General features: G+C 42.1%; 1 protein-coding gene across 1 annotated transcript in view; it reads right to left on the bottom strand.

Moving 5' to 3' along the window:
- LOC126094696 (myrosinase 1-like) overlaps nt 1-20,288 on the bottom strand; it is a 61,485-nt gene extending 41,197 nt beyond the window's left edge. The window contains exons 1-3 of the mRNA XM_049909222.1: nt 20,115-20,288; nt 3,019-3,152; nt 1,191-1,325 (exon numbers count right to left, since the gene is read on the bottom strand). Coding sequence (XP_049765179.1) covers nt 1,191-1,325; nt 3,019-3,152; nt 20,115-20,268 — 423 coding nt within the window. The 5' untranslated portion in view covers nt 20,269-20,288. The remainder of the gene's footprint in view (nt 1-1,190; nt 1,326-3,018; nt 3,153-20,114) is intronic.
- Between the last annotated feature and the right edge of the window lie 417 nt (nt 20,289-20,705).

Here is a 20,705-nt window from a genome sequence, read left to right as displayed (position 1 = left end):
GTGGTCAACCGACCATCGTATTTTGACGTTTTTGTGCTTTAACTATTTTTAAATAAAGCAATTTCCTGACGTTTAAGCTAATGTGTAGGTTTATTATTATTCATTACGTTGTAGATCACACATTCGGCTTGATGAGGTGACATTTAGATTAGATGTGCCTATTCATCATAATCTTCATGATCATAATCATTTTGAACAGTTTCCAGCCCCAGGCTGGGTCTGTTTGGAACATAAGCCTCACCATACAGTCTTGTTTTCACACCATCTTTCCCAATTCAGTCTGGCCCAGTCCTCGCCACTTTTTCCAACACATTCCTCCACATCTTTCAGCCATCTCCCCTTGGTCTTCCTCTTGATCGTTTAATTCCCATCTCCATTTCATGAATCTTCTATCAACTAACTCAAAAACTTTCTCTTCATTTTTGCTTTTTTTTATGTCTCAGTTGTGTGTCATATCCTTGCTGCGTAAAGGTAAGAGGTCAGCTTTAGATTTTCTACTGTTGAAGAACCGTCATAGATGACAGCGATGTTCAAATATCGTAAACGGAAATTGTGTCTTGTGCTCCGAGAGAATGTTAAGACATTAAAAATCTTCTAGTGAATTTGACATTACATGCTACAAAAGTGTAATTACTAGTGTTCATTCCTCATATTTTTCTCCTGGTATCAACGAAGTCTAATTTAGAATAGCGTTCATATTTCTGCGTGAAGCACAGATCACTTAAGGGCAAACTGTAACATCTTACAGTGACTGCTATTATTTTATCTGCTAAGCTTATCTCTATTGGGCAGATAAAGCGCAATGTTTGGGAGCAGCTTCAATCAGTTGGCCTCTCCGATTCTCAGATTAAGAGATAATGTAACAGTTATCTGGGAAGAGATGAACTCTACCTTTGGGTAACTGTAGAATCGGTAAATTTTGTGACCTTTGATTAGAATGTTTTCTACTGACGTTGTATATGAAATGTTTATGTAATGAGCTCACTTAAAACTACAAATGAGATTTATTCTTATTATACTTTTACCGACGTGACTAGAAGCTCAACCTCCCACGCTTAACATCTCTATCGACAAATAATGTGCGGTATGTGCTTTGAACAGGCCTTGTTAAAATGTTCACCTTACACTACATTTGAGAAAGGTTATGCATTTTATGGCACATTTCTGGAACGTAAAACAGTGAATCTTACAATTGGTTCGATGCCGTTCTCGAGGAGCAGATTGATGAGGTTGTTATAGTAATCGATACCAGCTTGGTTGATCACGTCCAGGTCTCCTGTAGGCAAAATCCTCGCCCACGAGACGGAGAAGCGGTATGCGGTCGCCTGTAGGAAAATACAAACTTAGTGCTGATACTGAAGTCAACTAGCAGTAAAAGTACTACAAAAGTATTGGCACTAGGAGGAAATAAGGAAATAAAAATTATGCTAAATGGAGAAGCACTAGAACAGGTGCAAAATTTTAAGTATCTTGGAAGCAGGATAGACACCGACTGGAAATGCACCACAGAAATTAAAACAAGGATAGCAATGGTAAAAGAGGCGTTTTATAAGAAAATGAGAATCTTCTGCAGCGGTCTGGACAGAGAACTCAGAAAGAGACTCATAAAATGTCTTGTATGGAGTGTTCTTGTATATGGCGCTTAAACATGGACTATGAGGGAAAATAAACAGAGAAAGGCTGGAGGCTTTTGAGATCTGGACATGGCGGAACATGGAAAGAATAAGTTGGATGGACAGAGTAAAAAATGAAGAGGTACTGAGAAGAGTGGGAGAGAAAAGACAGTCACTACATGTAATAAAGAGAAGAAAAAGAAATTGGATTGGGCATATATTAAGAAAGAATGACGGACTGATAAAAACAGTTTTAGAAGGTTATGTAGAAGGGAAAAGGAAGCGAGGAAGGAACAGATTCCAGATACTGGATGACATGATGGACGGTACAACATACAGCAGCCTTAAGAAGGAAGCAACGGATCGCAGAAAATGGAGAGGCAAAGGAACTGCTAATATAGCAGATAACTGATGATGATTAGCAGTGAAATGCAGGTAAGATAATAAATATTTCCTTAAGGAAGTGATCTACAGAGCAAGATAACCCCATTTATGAGTTACTAATTTGTAATCTTAAGGAAGTGTCTTCATTCACAGAGCTAAATTATTACATACTGCTTAAATTTTCTTTTTTGAAGATTATTACGTAGGAGTAACTTGATTTTCTTCATGTTTTCTGTTTCCTACCATTGTATGAAAACGTCCTTTGGGAGTTAGTGCTATATCTTTATCATCGTCTGCTACCTTTCACGTCTGCTACATCCTCCATTACAAGATTAGATAATTGAACTAATATTGTACCTCATTTCTTTGGTCCTTTTCCGGCTTACCCTCAATCCATGTTATGCCCACTTAAGACAGTTCGTTAAAGACGTCCTGTAATTCTTCACTGAGGATAGGAATGCCATTAGCGAATCCTATTATTAATATCTTTTCATCTCGATTTTCAATCCCACTGTTGAACCTTGCTTTTACTTACGTCATTACTTCTTTGGTGTACAGCCTGAACAGCAGGAGTGTAAGACTGCATCCCAGTCCTACATCCTCCTTAATCCGAGGACATCGTTAGGGGTCTTCCAGTCTTATCATTCCCTCTTCGTCATATTCCACTACACGTATAAAACTGATTCGTTCCACATAATACCGAGAAGTCCCTACCATGATCCACGGAATACGTAAATATCTGTTAACCAAGCAACAAAGGACTAAATTGATGAAAAGAGGTGTCATTCGGGCATTTAAATTACACTTTCGTAAAGCATGAGACAAAATGTTAAATCGTTTCTATTTCTACGTCACATATATTTTTTAAATGTAGCAGTAAGCGTGTATCGTATTTGATCTCTCTGAATACATTTTTAATTGGTGCTCTTCATGCGAGTCGGCTTCCATCACTGGATGACGTTTCTGAGATACACACTGGAAACATTTCAAATCATATGAGGCGAAGATATGTTGGACTTACCCCGATGCCTTTGAGAGCCTCGACGTCCTCAGCATACTTGTGGTACGAGTCGCAGGCTACGTCACCGTTATCACCATTTTTTGAGAATTTCGGATGTTCGTGCAGCATATGATCCCAGATGTTTTCGCCTTTACCTGTAACGTAGCGTTGAAGACGACTTGAGAGACAAGCGGTGTATGCAGATGTCAGAGAAACTGAAATAATCGAAACTCAGGGAAAATATTAAATGCTGTCTAGAAGTTCATCAGAATCAGTTTTCGCCTTTTCTGCTTCAGTTTGAAAGATGGTGAGACGAGAGAAAGGCTGTCACTAGTCTCTGGGTTAGTCTGATTCTTCTCTTGTCTTCATTACGCAAGATGTATCTCGCAGGAAATTAGTTGGTTTTGGAACTTCCGGCCGAAAAAAATTTAGAATTAATGCATTTATTAGACAGCGTAAATTGCGCACGTATTTCTGTCATATTAGCCAACATACAAGGATAACCCTAACTCCACCTAAAAAACTGCATTGTCGGCGCTTCAGTCTGGAACCGCGCGACCGAAACGGTCGCAGGTTCGAATCCTGCCTCGGGCATGGATGTGTGTGATGTCCTTAGGTTAGCTTGGTTTAAGCAGTTCTAAGTTCTAGGGGACTGGTGACCTCAAAAGTTAAGTCCCATAGTGCTCAGAGCCATTTGAACCTTTTTGCATTGTCGGTGTTTCCTGAGCGTTTTATTATAAGAGACAAGATGTCTCTGGTGCCTTTGTAACACCATAGCTCTTATACTCTACTGATTTATTTTGCTTTTGTTTTATTTAATGTTACATCGTTGAGCTTCTGTAAATGTTTTTGTTTGAATCGATAACATAAAATTTTATACTCCTTTCTTTGTAAGAACTTTGATGTCATAATTTGATTCTATGCAATGTAGTGTATCTGTCATTTAAATTCTTTGTCCAATTTGGAGGAAACAAAACTTACGGTATATACTTGTAATTTCTGTGTGAATAATTTTTATTTTTAGAAATGTCAATATGTGCAAATGTTCTGTTTTATTTAATGCATTTGTTTGTTCTCTGTTATGTAAACTGCTGACCTTCACTTAGGATCCTTAGTTCTTTAGTATATAAAAGGTGTAGTGGTTGCCCTCGGGAACGGAACTGTGTAGCGCGCGCAAATTGTGGTTGGCCTAGGTAGAAAAGGTGGAACCAAGAGTCAGTCGGGGGCGAGCTACCAAACTGTGCACTGCCCGTGTAAGAGTTGTATATTGTGCTGGTTCCGAGAGCGGCTTTTCCTGCCGCTTACCAATGCCTCGGATGGATGGATAAATAGCTGGAACGATTCTGGAATTGGTATCCATCATCGCCACCAAGAAGGGACAGAGTCCAGCAATTCTGCCTGCAAATCCACCTACCAACATGCAGTTGCCACCACATTGCGCAATCACTTTCAAGGAGTGCTATAATAATGTACAGTGAAGGATCAGCTTATTGGACGTGTTAGTGTGCACAAATATAAGGTAACTTATAACTGAATTTATGTAGCTACCTTGATTTTTTCCCTATCACAACACCTCTCAGGTTCCTCTCCATCTGAAATATGATTACCGAGTGTCCTATTTTGTGGAAAAATATGAAAGCCTCAAAGTTAGACAGTTAATTACATAATATTGTTTGATCTTTGATGAGAAGGGCATATTCAGATTTACTGTGGATTTAGTGAAATTGTGGGAGGCAGTAAATGTAGTTTTGTGAAGTTTCAAAGTCACCTATTTAATCATTTAGCCTACTTGAAAGTAGAAGACTGTGGTAATAAAAATATTTTTTTTTCTTTTTATAAATTAAAGTTCTTAAAATTGAGGCTTATAAAGTTTTGCTTAGTTAATGATCACAGTGCTGCCTGTAGTAAATTTTAAAAGGTGAGTCAGTTTCTTGTAAATTTGTCAACATCGTGTCTCACTGTAGTTAAGATCGTGAACTGCATTTATGGAAAGTTATACACTCATGCTTGCTAAGCACTTGTTTCCTTTGGCTATTGAAAGTGCATACTAATAGTGTGATAAAATCCACAGGTTATCCTTTACTATTATTTATGAAAACAATAATTTCTTTATGCAAAAGCAGTAAGAAATAACCTGTTAGTGAATTCCATGTAACTTTCATTCTAAACAGAATAGCATTCAGTTGAGAGATACTTAACCCGTGACCAGTCCATAATTTTGCAGTGTACTACATTTATAATTTCATGCCAGCTAGGAAAATGTTTGAACAATAATACTGAACCTATGTCCTATTAATGATCCTGCAGTGAATGTTACTAGTTATAAAGACCATTCAGTTTGAACAAGCCCTGAATGTAATAGTGTGTTTCGGTATCTGTTATATTTTTGCGAATAGTTTGTGCTGCTCTAGCTGTTAGCTTCAATCTTACCGTAAACATATGTATTTGCCAGAGTTTATTGCACTCACGTGTGACAAAGTATAGGTTGTGTTTATCCGTTAAAGTTACTAATAACTATTTTCTTGAACAAGAATGTTAATCATTCTCTTGCCTAATTAGGCTGGCGACCGTTTTCTTTATCCGTTAAACAGCGCAGATAGGCAAAAATTTTGTTTGTTACTGTTCAAATATTTACGTTATTCTGACTTTCATTTCCGATAAGCCACCCCCGTTAGGTACAACTCGATCAACACAACAAAATACCTCTCAGAGGGCAACACTGCTCTGTTGCTTTATACCATAATTGTTTTAACTAGATAGTTATATTTCACGACCTGCCTCCTACTTTAAGGTTATGGTATAGCAGTAGCAGACAGGAGTGTTATACCTTGTTTCACAGTAATCGCGTTTTGTCGACTTTCACCGCCATGTATCTTTGTATCATATTACAGAGGGAATATCTACACAACATTGGCAATCTAGATGGTATGCGCTGCGCCTGTTTGAAAACAAACGTTTTCCTTGCACTCAAGGTACTTGCTCTTTTAAACAGTGATGCTCACTTAACTCTTTGGCCTCAACCTTGGATTCGGTGCTGCTCTGTTTCATGTCGGGTTGGTTTTTCCAGCGGTGTTGTACAATAGTTGTATGCATAGTTTCACTGATGAAGATTTGGGCGATTTAGATGTCGTTTATAGATTCAGTGAATGCAGTGAGAAAGCTGCACAGCGAAACTACACTAAGCTGTTGTTGCAGCGACTGGAACCGTTGTATGTGCTGTGTGTTTGTGTGTGTGTGTGTGTGTAGTTTCAGGGTCTTTGCCTTCACATTCTTTAGGTGTTGTATCCATGACAGTACTAAATCAAATACGCTTTCGGGGAAAAATTATCACACCTCGAAACATGCCGTCGATTGTGATCTGATGACGGAGTATGCCACCTGCGGGATAGAAGATATGCTAATAATGGATAAAACTTAAGTTTCAGAGGTTGGAGAAATGAGCTGCTGACAAAAATTTTTGAATTTTCTTCAGATGAATGTGTGCCTGTTGACTTTCAACGTTATTATTGGAGTTGACGAGGCTTGAAAACAGCGAAGATTTTATCCAATCATGCCGCCGCGAAAAAGACTCCGAAGACATATACCGATAATTGTTTCAACGTCTTCCGCCAATAGATAGCATTGTGCCGTAGATACCAGAGTGCCACATGTGTCTACATTTGCATAGGGAATGTCCACAGCCACAAGGTTGAGTGTGGTGCAAATGAGTGAATCAAGCAGGCAACCATGCCACGTAGACGTTCTCATGCTTCCTGCCAACAACTGAGCTAGTTTGAAAGGCGTCCGATTGTAGCCTTCCGAGTCACGGGACGATAATTTCTTAGAATTGCTACACTAATTGGACCTGTTGCAACGATGCTGGTGTCACGTGTCAAGTGAATTCTCACGCCCCTACATGAGGTTCTGACGCAGTACAGGCGCCAGCCAGGGTGGTCGTATTGTAAGCGCACCAGTGGCTGATCGTCCGGCTACCACGGTACTGATAAGAGGACTTGTGAGCCCAGATATGTCAACAAAAACTGTTTGCGAACCAGTTGTTAGGAGTGGGATTACTGGTACGCACACCTCTAGCCCATGTTCCACTCACACCACAGCACTGACATACGTGCCTCGACTGGTGCCACTTGGGTCAGTTGGGAAGATGGAATGGCTCACCGTGGTCTTCGGCGATGAAAGTAGGTTAAGCCTGTGCGCAAGTACCTACCGGTCCTTGCACGTTCGACGTAGACCTGGTAACCACCGTCTCTTAGAGTGCAATCGTCCAGGACACACTGGTCCCACCGCAGGCCTTATGGTCTGGGGAACAATAAGCTACAACTCTAGTTTACCTATGGTTTTTCTGGAGGGGAATGGTGATCTGCAATCGGTATGTGCTGAATGTTGTTAGGCCCATTCTTTTTCCATTCTTACAACAGGAACGTGATGTGTGGTATCAACAGAATAACGCTCTCCCACACACTGCCGATGAAACTCTATGTCCTCTGCAAGACATGTAATAACTTTCCCTGGCCAGCACGATCAAGCAAGTGTAGGATATGATGGGACGAGAAGTGATTTGGGTGAGTCGTCAATCAGCATCTCTTACAGAAGCACCGTGAAAAGGTCGAGGAGGTGTGACATGACGTATCCCAGGGTAGTATTCGTCATCTATAGGATCGACTGGATGCCAGAGCTTATAGCTTGCATTGCCGCTCCGTGGTGGCTACACCATGTGCTAATATGTGTGTTTTAGTGTGGATCGACACCGGGATCTCACAACCGCTTCTTCTACTGATTTGTAAAAGTAATCATTTCATCTACTCCATACGCACTGCTGGAACAATAGATCTTGAGTGAACTGGAAATCTTTAAATAGGTGTACTATTTTTTCCAGCATTGTATAAGGGTCAAAAACCACATAGACTCTTTAACATGTAGAAAGGTGTATCTCATTTACAAGTCACGAAAGTTAAAAAAAAAATGTGACGAGAACGTTGAAAGTCAACTGGCACTCATTCATCTGAAGAAAATTTAAAACTTTTCTCAGCAGATCAGTTCTCCAACCTCTGAAACTTAAATTTTATCTGACGAATATACGTTTGCAGATTTAGGATAGGCACAAAAAAATGCAAAATCGTCCATAAATAAGGAGCATTCCAAGGCGCTCCATACAGTGGAAATCCTGCTAGCAGCTATGGCACAGAATTTAACACTTAAATACTCCTCTGAAGAACAACATTCCAGTGCTGAGAACGATCAGGCAGCGCTTCACCAACCACGTACTTCTAGAAGCATTTTGACGTAAAGGGCCGAAATAATATGAGTGGGCATCCATGGAAGCCGCATTTATGAGATATTTGTAGACCAATATCTGTTTTTCTTGGTTGCAACAAAGATTGCTTTGCGGTTGTTATACCTGACTGCCTATGGCATTGGAAGATATTTTGCAAAAAAAAAAAAATCTCTTTATAATGCTGTCTAAGTAGGAAACCTGGCTGCGTACCCGTCCCCAACAGTCAGACTACCGACAGTTAATCGTCACCTACTGAGCCCCTACTGAGAAAGGCTTAACAGATGAATGGTCACTGATCTCCAGATCAGACGACGGTTAAGAATTCGCTGCAAGATCTTTCCTACACAGGTCGGTAAAGCGACACTTCTGTAACTGTTGGGGCAGGTGTGGTCCTTTCCTGGTTTGAGAAGAGTTATCAAAATTACCTTCTTCCACAAGTTGATAGCCGGCCGGAGTGGCCGTGCGGTTCTGCGCGCTACAGCCTGCAGCCGAGCGACCGCTATGGTCGTAGGTTCGAATCCTGCCTCGGGCATGGATGTGTGTGATGTCCTTAGGTTAGGTAGGTGTAATTAGTTCTAACTTCTAGGCGATTGATGACCTCAGAAGTTAAGTCGCATAGTGCTCAGAGCCATTTTGAACAAGTTGATACATTGTCATCCATAGAATTAAAATACCGCAGGGAAATTTTATTTGATTAGTTTGAGAGCATCGCAGATTGCTGCACTTGATCCGGTCATAATCAGGCGCAGTATCGTGAGGGGGAGTTACCCGTCTTAGAATTTTAGGGTCAGGAGTCCAATCCACTCCTCTCGATGATCACACTGTCAGAGCTGAATGCTGGATGCTGGCTGTCAATGACAACGGTCACCGCAGAATTATCTGCATTACTCCTGGAGACCCCTCTGGATGTTGTTTGGAGACAATCCTGCTTCAGCACTGCTGCTGTATACAACTAACTGCTTTTACCGGAAATCCCCCTGATGGATTCCTCTTCTTCTTTAATGCAAGTGGTGGGAATAATAGATTTAAGTAACACTTTCCATAATCTTTTCTTGTTGACCTTGACTGTTCCACTATTGATCAGTACTTTAGATGCTCGATGGTTGCCTCGGGAACACATTACATTTCCATAGTCCCCAAAGCGGAGCAATTAAAAAGAGGTCTCCATGATCTCACTGTTTACTACCTATTTATTTTTCTCCATGTTTGAAACTACCCTTTTGTTTGTCTATTGAACGTTTGTAGCATTGCCAGTTGTTCCTTGTTTACCGTGGCGCGTCTGTCGAGGTGCTGGAACTTCTGCAATGGAGGCAACCATGGCCATTTCTGAGTTTCTGGACAGAGCTAGATGTTTTGTGGCAATAGTGATTTGGCAACTGCACTTACGAATGCAGGTGTCAGTATGGCACCGCGTACCTGTGTTTCTCTAGTGCCATTGGCTTCCTGATATTGGCTTTTCCAGAGCCAAAGCGACCAGTGTAGTGAAAGTAGGGGCTTGCATAGCTCTATTTACATATTTGGTTTCAACATACGTAATACAGTAATTTATGAGAACATTTCTCTTGGTGCACAGCAGGTTTTTTTATTAGTTAAAAATGAACACACCCGCACTAGCGGCTGTGACTGTTCATGTTCATTCTGAAGACAATCCTGCTTCTTTTCATTTTGACTTCTGTATCTTCTTTTCTGCGAATCATACGTCACGATCTCTATTCCACACAAGGTGATCTTCAGGGCAATTAACAAACCTGGAAGGAGACGAAAGTCGACTCCAGAGTAGGCACCATTCCCATATTTCTCGCAAATGGCTTTTCAATTACATGCTAATGAGGTATGTCTAAAGTGGCATTTAAAACGCAGCACGGATTTGGTATAAAACGTTTCATTCTTAAACTATTAAAATCCTTCCATAATGTGTTGGGAGTGTGTTGTTGTTGAATGGGAAAGGAAGGGTATACCACGGTTGCTTCATGTTTTCTACATCTATCGCACGTAACTGCACCTACTCATCTTTCAGATGTATACGTATTTTTAATCTTTATAACATCGCTGCATTATATCACAACATCACTGCCGTTTGAGGTGTTGCGCAGCACTGTTTCGATGACATAGTCATCCAGACCAGGGTCGGACACGGCATGTAAAGCTTCACGCGTGCGCAATAGCGTGCTTCCTTGCCGTCTGAGGCTCGGTCTGTCTCGGCCCTATTCGGTACGTCTCGGCTTTACTCGGTCCTCCTCGGTGTAATGTGATATTTCATTTAGCAGTGCAATGCGACACTTTGTTCCAGCATTTTGTGTGGCACATTTTAGTCGGCACTATTTGCTGCAGTTCGGCAAAATCGTGGGTAATCGCTGTTTATCCTTTGCTGTTTGTTCGTGGTATAAAGAAACTTCACAGGTGCTGCGGCTGTTTGCGCAAAAAGAGGCGGGGTACCGATCTATCATCTGAATCCTTAAAAAATTAATGGGAATCATCGAGGATAATGATGAGAACTCTCAGCATTTGTTATACATTGCATGATCGACGGGTACCATAAATTTGCTCTGAAACAGCGTTACACCACGCAGAAAGAATTTAAAGATTTAGGAGACCATGAAAGAAGTAAAATTTATAACGATCGACAGACGATTTGTACGGGATTCTGTGCACTGAGAAGTACTTTGTGATAATTATACAGGCATGGAACACGTAATGGAGTTTCTTGATGCAAATAGTAAATTTTTCAGAAGTCTGACGCATCATAACATTCTCAGCTGAACAGATATTGACGGAACTGAAGGAAGCGGATGGTGACGTTATTTATTACTGCATACTACATGGGTTAAGTGAAATAGCGTGCCTGAAACGAGTTTTCTATTTAAAGCCTTCTACTGATGAACTTCTGAAGAAAAAGGGAAGAAAGCACGAAAATTAGAAGATCCATAATGAACTGTAAACCTTTGCATTTCAAATAGAGTTGACAGCAGACTGCCCCAATTACAAGATGAGAAACAACATATTTCTGATTTCATGGTGAATGCGGATGCACTTAAGAAGAAAATCGTATTGTAGAAGGGAGAACGTCTCACAAGGAACACCGTCCATATCCCTAAGTAACTGGTTACGGAACTAAGTAGGTCCCGATTACATGGTAACCTTAGGTGAGGAAAACCTGCGAAACAGAGTCTGTCCAAAAACCGACAGTTTGTGCCAGATATAAATTTTGTTAAATATTCAGTGCGCCCAAGATAATTAAATAATACGAAAACTTGTTGGTGAGAAATCTGAAATTAAGCTAAATACCGCAAGTGGTCCTTCCGCTGTTCCCTCGCCCTACCCCTTCTTGCCACTCAGATACTGTGGCTCGATAGAGGAGGAAGTCTGCACTCAGAGAGTTGGGAAAGTGTGCACGGGTGCCACACACACAAGCAGATTTTTTTGGGCGTCCCTGATCTGGACGTTAATCTGCTTACAGTTTTGTTGCTTCTTCTGCGCTAGATGTTTCAAAGAACAGAGTCTCGTTTCTCAACCTATTTATAGATTGCAAAGTTTCGACATTGACCCATTTGAATAATGAAAGGTGAAACTTTTCCCAATTGCCCACTATTCTCTTAACGACTTAGAACATATTCGTACGACCATTTAGGGAACAAAAGGTCCATCCAGACAGGGTCCTACTTGCTCTTGTAACAGCTGGGCTCTGATAGTTGCCAAAGAGGTGGCTTTTTCACCCTGACTGTCACTCTGCCCATCAAACGTTGCACCGTCGAACCGCACTGTGATTGCTGAAGCGTGCCCAGAGCTTACCGATGCGTAGCACTCGCGACGCCAACCAGCTCCCAGCTCAGGAAACCTAGACCGCCAAATCTGTACGCAGCAAAAGGATACTGAGCTGCTGCCCACTGGGAACGACGCGGGAGACGAGTGTGGTTTATCGAGTGCCACGGACGCCGTGAGCATTATCCCAGTCGCCACCAGAATCATAGTAAAACTTCCTGGCAGATTAAAACTGTGTGCCGGACAGAGAATCGAACTCAGGACTAAGTCTCGGTCCGGTACACAGTTTTAATCTGCCAGGAAGTTTCATATCAGCACACACTGCGCTGCAGAGTGGACATCTCATTCTGGAAAATCATAGTACTTTCGCACTATTTTATGTTTCATGTTTTACATTTTGTAAGTTGCTTATTACAGCCTTATTATTGTTGTGAAGGTATTTTCACAGAAGCAAGCGTAAAGGCGATCCTATCTAATAAACCATAACTAAATTATAACTCTGCAATGAATTAATGGAGTCAGCACGTCCCTTTACCAAACTATAAGGAAAATTTCCCGGACCAATCTTCCAAACTAAATCGAGGAAGCCCGGGTTCACCTCAGCTCCTCCTTTGACCTACAATACTAATTGTTTGACAGCAAAGATTGTAGACTCGATATTGGGAAACGTCGAGAGAAATGCGGAGCAACAAGTGGATTACTGTAATTCAGTTACGTATCATCGGGGTCGACTGAAGACCAATGTGCGGTTTCCTGAAATGATATGTAAGTCGTGGTGAAAGTCATGATGGAAATCAAATAAGCATTACCAATTCTACGAAAGCTGTCAGGGGGTAAGTGCACAACACATATTTTCCAGTATGGGCGGTGTTACTGTGGACAGCTGACGACGCGCCGCTTGTCGCTCACACCTTCGCAGAAGATACTTGTTAACAGGCCGCCACAGCACCGCCGCGAGCCTCGCTGCCTGCCTGCCTCCCAGTTCGCCGTTGCCTCGTGCGTGGCGCTGCGGACGCCACCAGAGGGCTCCGACTTCGCTTCGAATCTCTGCATGCGAACGTAAGCCTCCATGCAACTCTTTTAAGAGGGGGTCGTACATGAAAAATACACACTATTTGAAGGATGCACCTAATCCACACTTTTGACTATACAGCAAAGAGATTTTGAACCATGCTTCACTGAAATTAACACATTTGCTATTAAGTTCCTTCGATGATAGATATTTAACATTTATACCGATTAAACAAAATTATTTTCAAAAGGTAAGATATGTAACTTTTTCTCTGGAACTATTCGAGAGATTCCTACAAAGTCTTCTCTGTTTTATCTCTTACATACAGTAAGCTTCCCTGACAAGGTTTTTTTAGATATACCGAATAGGATAATTTTAATAATTTTTTAAGTCATAGATCTATAAGTACAATATAAAACTCAAGCAAAATTCTATTCATTTAGCCCCATGTCTCAGCTTACACGTACAAATTCTAAACTTACTCTTGGAACTACATTAGAGAAATAAACGTACGAAATTTTGTAAGCCTCCATAGTATCTGAGAAAAAGGGACATAAACTTCAAAAAACATAATATTGTGGAAATGCAACTTAAATTTCAACCTAACTGTTTTTCTGAAATCACCTATTCAGAAGGCCTTAGATTTATATTTAGAGTCCTCTGTCTCATTGGGCTGCTATCCTGATTTCTCCTTTTCGGCCTTCTTTCCATTACCAGGTTTCCAACTGACTTTCCAGAGTCGCTGTAAATCTCATTTTTCTTAAAATGTCTTGTGCGAAATTTTCTTTCTATAAGTATATTCTCCTAAGTTGCCATTATAAAATACAAGAACTACATCATATGTTGTAATTCTAGCAACTGTACTGCATGAAAATGTGGGTTTATCGTTTCCGTTGTTGTTGTTGTGGTCTTCAGTCCTGAGACTGGTTTGATGCAGCTCTCCATGCTTATCTAACCTGTGCAAGCTCCTTCATCGCCCAGTACCTACTGCAACCTACATCCTTCTGAATCTGCTTAGTGTATTCATCTCTTGGTCTCCCTCTACGATTTTTACCCTCCACGCTGCCCTCCAATGCTAAATTTGTGATCCCTTGATGCCTTAGGACATGTCCTACCAACCGATCCCTTCTTATAGTCACGTTGTGCTACAAACTTCTCTTCTCCACAATAATATTCAATACCTCCTCATTAGTTATGTGATCTACCCACGTAATCATCAAAATTCATCTGTAGCACCACATTTCGAAAGCTTCTATTCTCTTCTTGTCGAAACTACACTCCTGGAAATTGAAATAAGAACACCGTGAATTCATTGTCCCAGGAAGGGGAAACTTTATTGACACATTCCTGGGGTCAGATACATCACATGATCACACTGGCTGAACCACAGGCACATAGACACAGGCAACAGAGCATGCACAATGTCGGCACTAGTACAGTGTATATCCACCTTTCGCAGCAATGCAGGCTGCTATTCTCCCATGGAGACGATCGTAGAGATGCTGGATGTAGTCCTGTGGAACGGCTTGCCATGCCATTTCCACCTGGCGCCTCAGGTGGACCAGCGTTTGTGCTGGACGTGCAGACCGCGTGAGACGACGCTTCATCCAGTCCCAAACATGCTCAATGGGGGACAGATCCGGAGATCTTGCTGGCCAGGGTAGTTGACTTACACCTTCTAGAGCACGTTGGGTGGCACGGGATACATGCGGACGTGCATTGTCCTGTTGGAATAGCAAGTTCCCTTGCCGGTCTAGGAATGGTAGAACGATGGGTTCGATGACGGTTTGGATGTACCGTGCACTATTCAGTGTCCCCTCGACGATCACCAGTGGTGTACGGCTATTGTAGGAGATCGCTCCCCACACCATGTGTTGGCCCTGTGTGCCTCGGTCGTATGCAGTCCTGATTGTGGCGCTCACCTGCACGGCGCCAAACACGCATACGACCATCATTGGCACCAAGACAGAAGCGACTCTCATCGCTGAAGACGACACGTCTCCATTCGTCCCTCCATTCACCCCTGTCGCGACACCACTGGAGGCGGGCTGCACGATGTTGGGGCGTGAGCGGAAGACGGCCTAAAGGTGTGCGGGACCATAGCCCAGCTTCATGGAGACGGTTGCGAATGGTCCTCGCCGATACCCCAGGAGCAACAGTGTCCCTAATTTGCTGGGAAGTGGCGGTGCGGTCCCCTACGGCACTGCGTAGGATCCTACGGTCTTGGCGTGCATCCGTGCGTCGCTGCGGTCCGGTCCCAGGTCGACGGGCACGTGCACCTTCCGCCGACCACTGGCGACAACATCGATGTACTGTGGAGACCTCACGCCCCACGTGTTGAGCAATTCGGCGGTACGTCCACCCGGCCTCCCGCATGCCCACTATACGCCCTCGCTCAAAGTCCGTCAACAGCACATACGGTTCACGTCCACGCTGTCGCGGCATGCTACCAGTGTTAAAGACTGCGATGGAGCTCCGTATGCCACGGCAAACTGGCTGACACTGACGGCGGCGGTGCACAAATGCTGCGCAGCTAGCGCCATTCGACGGCCAACACCGCGGTTCCTGGTGTGTCCGCTGTGCCGTGCGTGTGATCATTGCTTGTACAGCCCTCTCGCAGTGTCCGGAGCAAGTATGGTGGGTCTGACACACCGGTGTCAATGTGTTCTTTTTTCCATTTCCAGGAGTGTATTTATTGTCCATGTTTCACTTCCATACATGGCTACACTCCATACAAATATATTCAGAAACGACTTCCTGACACTTAAATGTATATTCGATGTTAACAAGTTTCTTTTCTTCAGAAACGCTTTCCTTGCCATTGCCAGTCTACATTTTATATCCTCTCTACTTCGACCATCATCAGTTATTTTGCTCCCCAAATAGCAAAACTCGTTTACTACTTTAAGTGTCTCATTTCCTAACCTAATTCCCTCAGTATCACCCGACTTAATTCCATTATCCTCGTTTTGCTTTTGTTGATGTTCATCTTATATTCTCCTTTCAAGACACTGTCCATTCCTTTCAACTGCTCTTCCAAGTCCTTTGCTGTCTCTGACAGAATTACAATGTCATCGGCGATCCTAAAAGTTTTTATTTCTTCTCCATGGATTTTAATACCTACTCCTAGTTTTTCTTTAGTTTTCTTTACTGCTTGCTCAATATACAGACTGAATAACATCGGGGAGAGGCTACAACGCTGTCTCACTCCCTTCCCAACCACTGCTTCCCTTTCATGTCCCTCGACTCTTATAACTGCCATCTGGTTTCTGTACAAAATGTAAATAGCCTTTCGCTCCCTGTATTTTACCCATGTCACCTTAAAAATTTGAAAGAGAGTATTCCAGTCAACATTGTCAAAAGCTTTCTCTAAGTCTACAAATGCTACAAACGTAGGTTTGCCTTTCCTTAATCTTTCTTCTAAGATAAGTCGTAAGGTCAGAATTGCCTCACGTGTTCCAAAATTTCTACGGAATCCAAACTGATCTCTCTCGAGGTCGGCTTCTACCAGTTTTTCCATTCGTCTGTAAATAATTCGTGTTAGTATTTTGCAGCTGTGACTTATTAAACTGATAGTTGGGTGATTTTCACATCTGTCAACAGCTGCTTTCTTTGGGATTGGAATTATTATAAACATCTTGAAGTCTGAGGGTATTTCGCCTGTCTCGTACATCTTGCTCACCAGATGGTAGAGTTTTGTCAGGACTGGCTCTCCCAAGGCTGTCAGTAGTTCTAATGGAATGTTGTCTACTCCTGGGGCCTTGTTTCGACTCACGTCTTTCAGTGCTCTGTCAAACTCTTCACGCAATATCGTACCTCCCATTTCATCTTCATCCGCATCCTCTTCCATTTCCATAATATTGTCCTAAAGTACATCGCCCTTGTATAGACCCTATATATACTGCTTCCACCTTTCTGCTTTCCCCTCTTTGCTTACAACTGGTTTTCATCTGAGCTCTTGATATTCATGGAAGTGGCTCTCTTTCCTCCATAGGTCTCTTTAATTTTCCTGTAGGCTGTATCTATCTTACCCCTAGTGAGATAAGCCTCCACATCCTTACATTTGACCTTTAGCCATGCCTTCTTTGCCATTTTGCACTTCCTGTCGGTCTCATTTTTGAGACGTTTGTATTCCTTTTTGCCTGCTTCATTTACTGCATTTTTATATTTTCTCCTATCATGAATTAAATTCAATAATTCTTCTGTTACCCAAGGATTTCTACTAGCCCTCGTCTTTTTACCTACTTGATCCTTTGCTGCCTTCACTACTTCATCCCTCAGAGCGACCCATTCTTCTTCTACAGTATTTCTTTCCCCCATTCCAGTCAATTGTTCCCTTATGCTCTCCCTGAAACTCTGTACAACGTCTGGTTTAGTCAGTGTATCCAGGTCCCATCTCCTTAAATTCCCACCTTTTTGCAATTTCTTCAGTTTTAGTCTACAGTTCATAACCAATGGATTGTGGGCAGAGTCCACATCTGCCCCTGGAAATGTCCTACAATTTAAAACCTGGTTCCTAAATCTCTGTCTTACCATTATATAATCTATCTGATACCTGTTAGTATCTCCAGGATTCTTCCATGAATACAACCTTCTTTTATGATTCTTGAACCAAGTGTTAGCTATGATTAAGTTATGCTCTGTGCAAAATCCTAACAGATGGCTTCATTTCTTAGCCCCAATCCATATTCTCCTACTATGTTTCCTTCTCTCCCTTTTCCTACTGTTGAATTCCAGTCATCCATTACTATTAAATTTTCGCCTCGCTTCACTACTATCGTTTCCATAAGAGCTAATTAAGAGACTCTTTTGCGTTGTGGGTTTCTGATGAACATACTCTCTCTAGAAGTTCGTGATTGGTCGGAATCCTGGTAGTGGGCTTGACATCTCGCAGGACACAATTTGGAAGCCTCCCCCTGTGAATGTGGCAGCTGTTATACCTATGAGCCTATATACATCTACACCAGCTAATTTCGGAAATGTGTGATAAGGACTATGGTACCATACTGCTGAGGTCATCGGTCTCTAGGCTTACGCACTACGTAATCTAACTTAAACTAACTTAATCTAAGGTCAACACACACACCCATGCCAGAGGGAGGACTCGATCGTCGGACGGGAGCAGCCGCGCAAACCGTGAAAAGACGCCCTAGACCGTACGGCTACCCCGCGAGGCACATCAGCCAATGTGGCACAGGTGATGGATGGGGTGTTCATTTGCTGACACCATGCGCAAATATGTGGATCATACTGTACTTTTCATGTCAGTTACACTGCATAATTTCTGTCCCATATCCTTGCGATAATACAATTGAAAACTCTGCATAGTCTTTGTGAATCTGTTGTGTCCACCTACGCTCTTTCCTTCTTCCAACATTTTGCCCGCCACACCGCTGACAAGTTTCCTCAATCTAGGACCAATTCTCTTCGGGATTTATCCTATGCATTCAGGTTTCTCTGTTGAAAGTTTGCTTGAAATTAATCCAAGAAATCGTTGTTAACCGAGCTAGTACTGAAATGTTGGTTCACGAAATGGGCGTGGCTCGGAGTTCGCATTACACATTTCATTCAGGCACTTCGGAAGCGATTTAATCACTGAAATTGTGGGAACTTATTGTCCATGAGTCCTAACAACAAGTACAAAATGAACTGAAAACAGACATTCTCGGTCAATTTCATGGACGTCCGCCTTAAAATGCCGCACACCGACCTCCGCCGAAGAGCTCAGAAGACTGGCAGTGAGAAGAGAAGTATATAGCACGACAATACTAATATTGTAATAGATAGCGTAAACGTTCTATCCTTCAGCAGGCCCTGGGGCGCCCATAGGTAACGTCCGACCACATGTCGTCCTCGGCAACTGTCGTCATCAGATGCGGTAAGGAGTCACTTTGAATGGGCACAACGCTCTCCTGGCCATGAACTCGAACGGCTACTGCTTGGTCAAGCAGCTCCTCAGCTGGCATCAAGAGGCTGAGGGGACCCCATACCAGTCGTCCCACCCAGGAAAAATCCCTGGCACTAACGGCCGGGAATCGAAACCGGTTCCTTCGCATGGCAGTCATCCGCGCTGATAGCTACGGAGACCGACTGCAACAGCTAGAAATCAGTGGCATATTGTAACAGCTAACAAGTGACTCAATCAGAGACAGTGTAGGACAGGGAATCAGTGATCAAAACACATATACTTAATTCTTTATCCTGTAAATAGTGTGAATAAGTGTGATGCTTTATTCACTTATCAATGTTTTCAGTGTACTACGCTCCGCATGCAGCTATGGTGACGTCACACTTCATATAAAAGGTTTTTATCCCTCCCGTATCTCTTTAAGCTCTAAGCGTCCGCAATATTTAAACTATCTCTGACTGAAAGAACGAAGGCTATACTCGTACGCTCAAGTGTTGTCTACATTCGTGTTAGAGACAACGTTCGAATAGAGTAGCAAAAGAAAGTCACAGAATATTGGCTATCACTGTTTCAGAACATTAGTACTCGACTTGGGGTTGAGGCGCGTTAGGGTGACCACAGGAAACTGGTATTAGGGTGACCACACAGAGCTAAGAACGCCTAGGTTTCAGTATCGCAATCTGACCTCTCTCACAATGCAGTGACTAGAATCTAATAATTGAATGTATTATACGAATAAGAAGAGAAACATCTTCTATAGACTAACAGCACTTTATTTTAACAGGAAGTGGATCTGGAATAAATGTAGCTTTTACAAAGAATGATTAAATTAATAATAATTAAATTAATACATGCCAGTATAGTAAAGTTTCGGATTTCATAATACAATGCTACTAAGTATAAAGAACGAAATTAATAACCGACTTTTTCTATCACGTATGAAAATCTGCGGTCTAGGCTATTTAGCAAAAGTAACTTTCGTAAAAAAAAGAGAAGAAAACACAGAAATTGGTCTATGATATTATAGTACTATGTACGAAGCTGTTGACACACATATATGTAGTGAGAGTAAATCATTGAGATACGTCGCGTTAAATAAGTTCACATTACAGTTGATTCGAAAAGTAGAAATCTTAGGTAATTTCATATCAGCTGTGAGCACTCACCATCCTCGTTCCAGGCCCCTTCTATCTGATAGGAGGCTGTGGCAGCTCCAAGCAGGAAACCTTCCGGGAACTGGTTGAGGGAGCTATTAGACGCAGCTCTGGTGAGATGCAGTACAGCCAACGTGGACAGCAAAATTGTTAGACCCCTCGCCATGGTCTGTTGTATGGACACGGTAGTCTGGACTCGTGTCCGTCGCAGCACTACTGTCTGAATATAAAGCCTCTCATTAAATAATGACCGGGAAAAGGACGTTATCAAAGTACTAGCTGATCTTATCTGTAAAATTTTTTGAGGATGTAGTTCATCGTAAAAATTGTAAAGATAATCATGACGAGCAATAGAACTATACGTTGATATCAGAGATTGATATTATTTGATAAGGAACCTCGTAACGCTCATTACTGTTAAGTGTTGCTTCCGTTTGCTATTATTCAAGTACTTCGATCAGCCAAATAAGTAACAGACCGTACTACACTGGCCTTGTTCCGTTAACAATTAATAGTATTTAGAAATAAGAATATACACAACTGATGTATAGAGTAACTGATTAAAGGTTTAAGAATTGGCCAGAATGGGTGATGTGTAATTAA

The sequence above is a fragment of the Schistocerca cancellata genome, chromosome 8, assembly GCF_023864275.1.
Source record: "Schistocerca cancellata isolate TAMUIC-IGC-003103 chromosome 8, iqSchCanc2.1, whole genome shotgun sequence".
Taxonomy (NCBI): domain Eukaryota; kingdom Metazoa; phylum Arthropoda; class Insecta; order Orthoptera; family Acrididae; genus Schistocerca; species Schistocerca cancellata.
The sequence above is the reverse complement of the archived record's forward strand: the minus strand, read 5'-3'. Positions and strand labels throughout refer to the sequence as shown.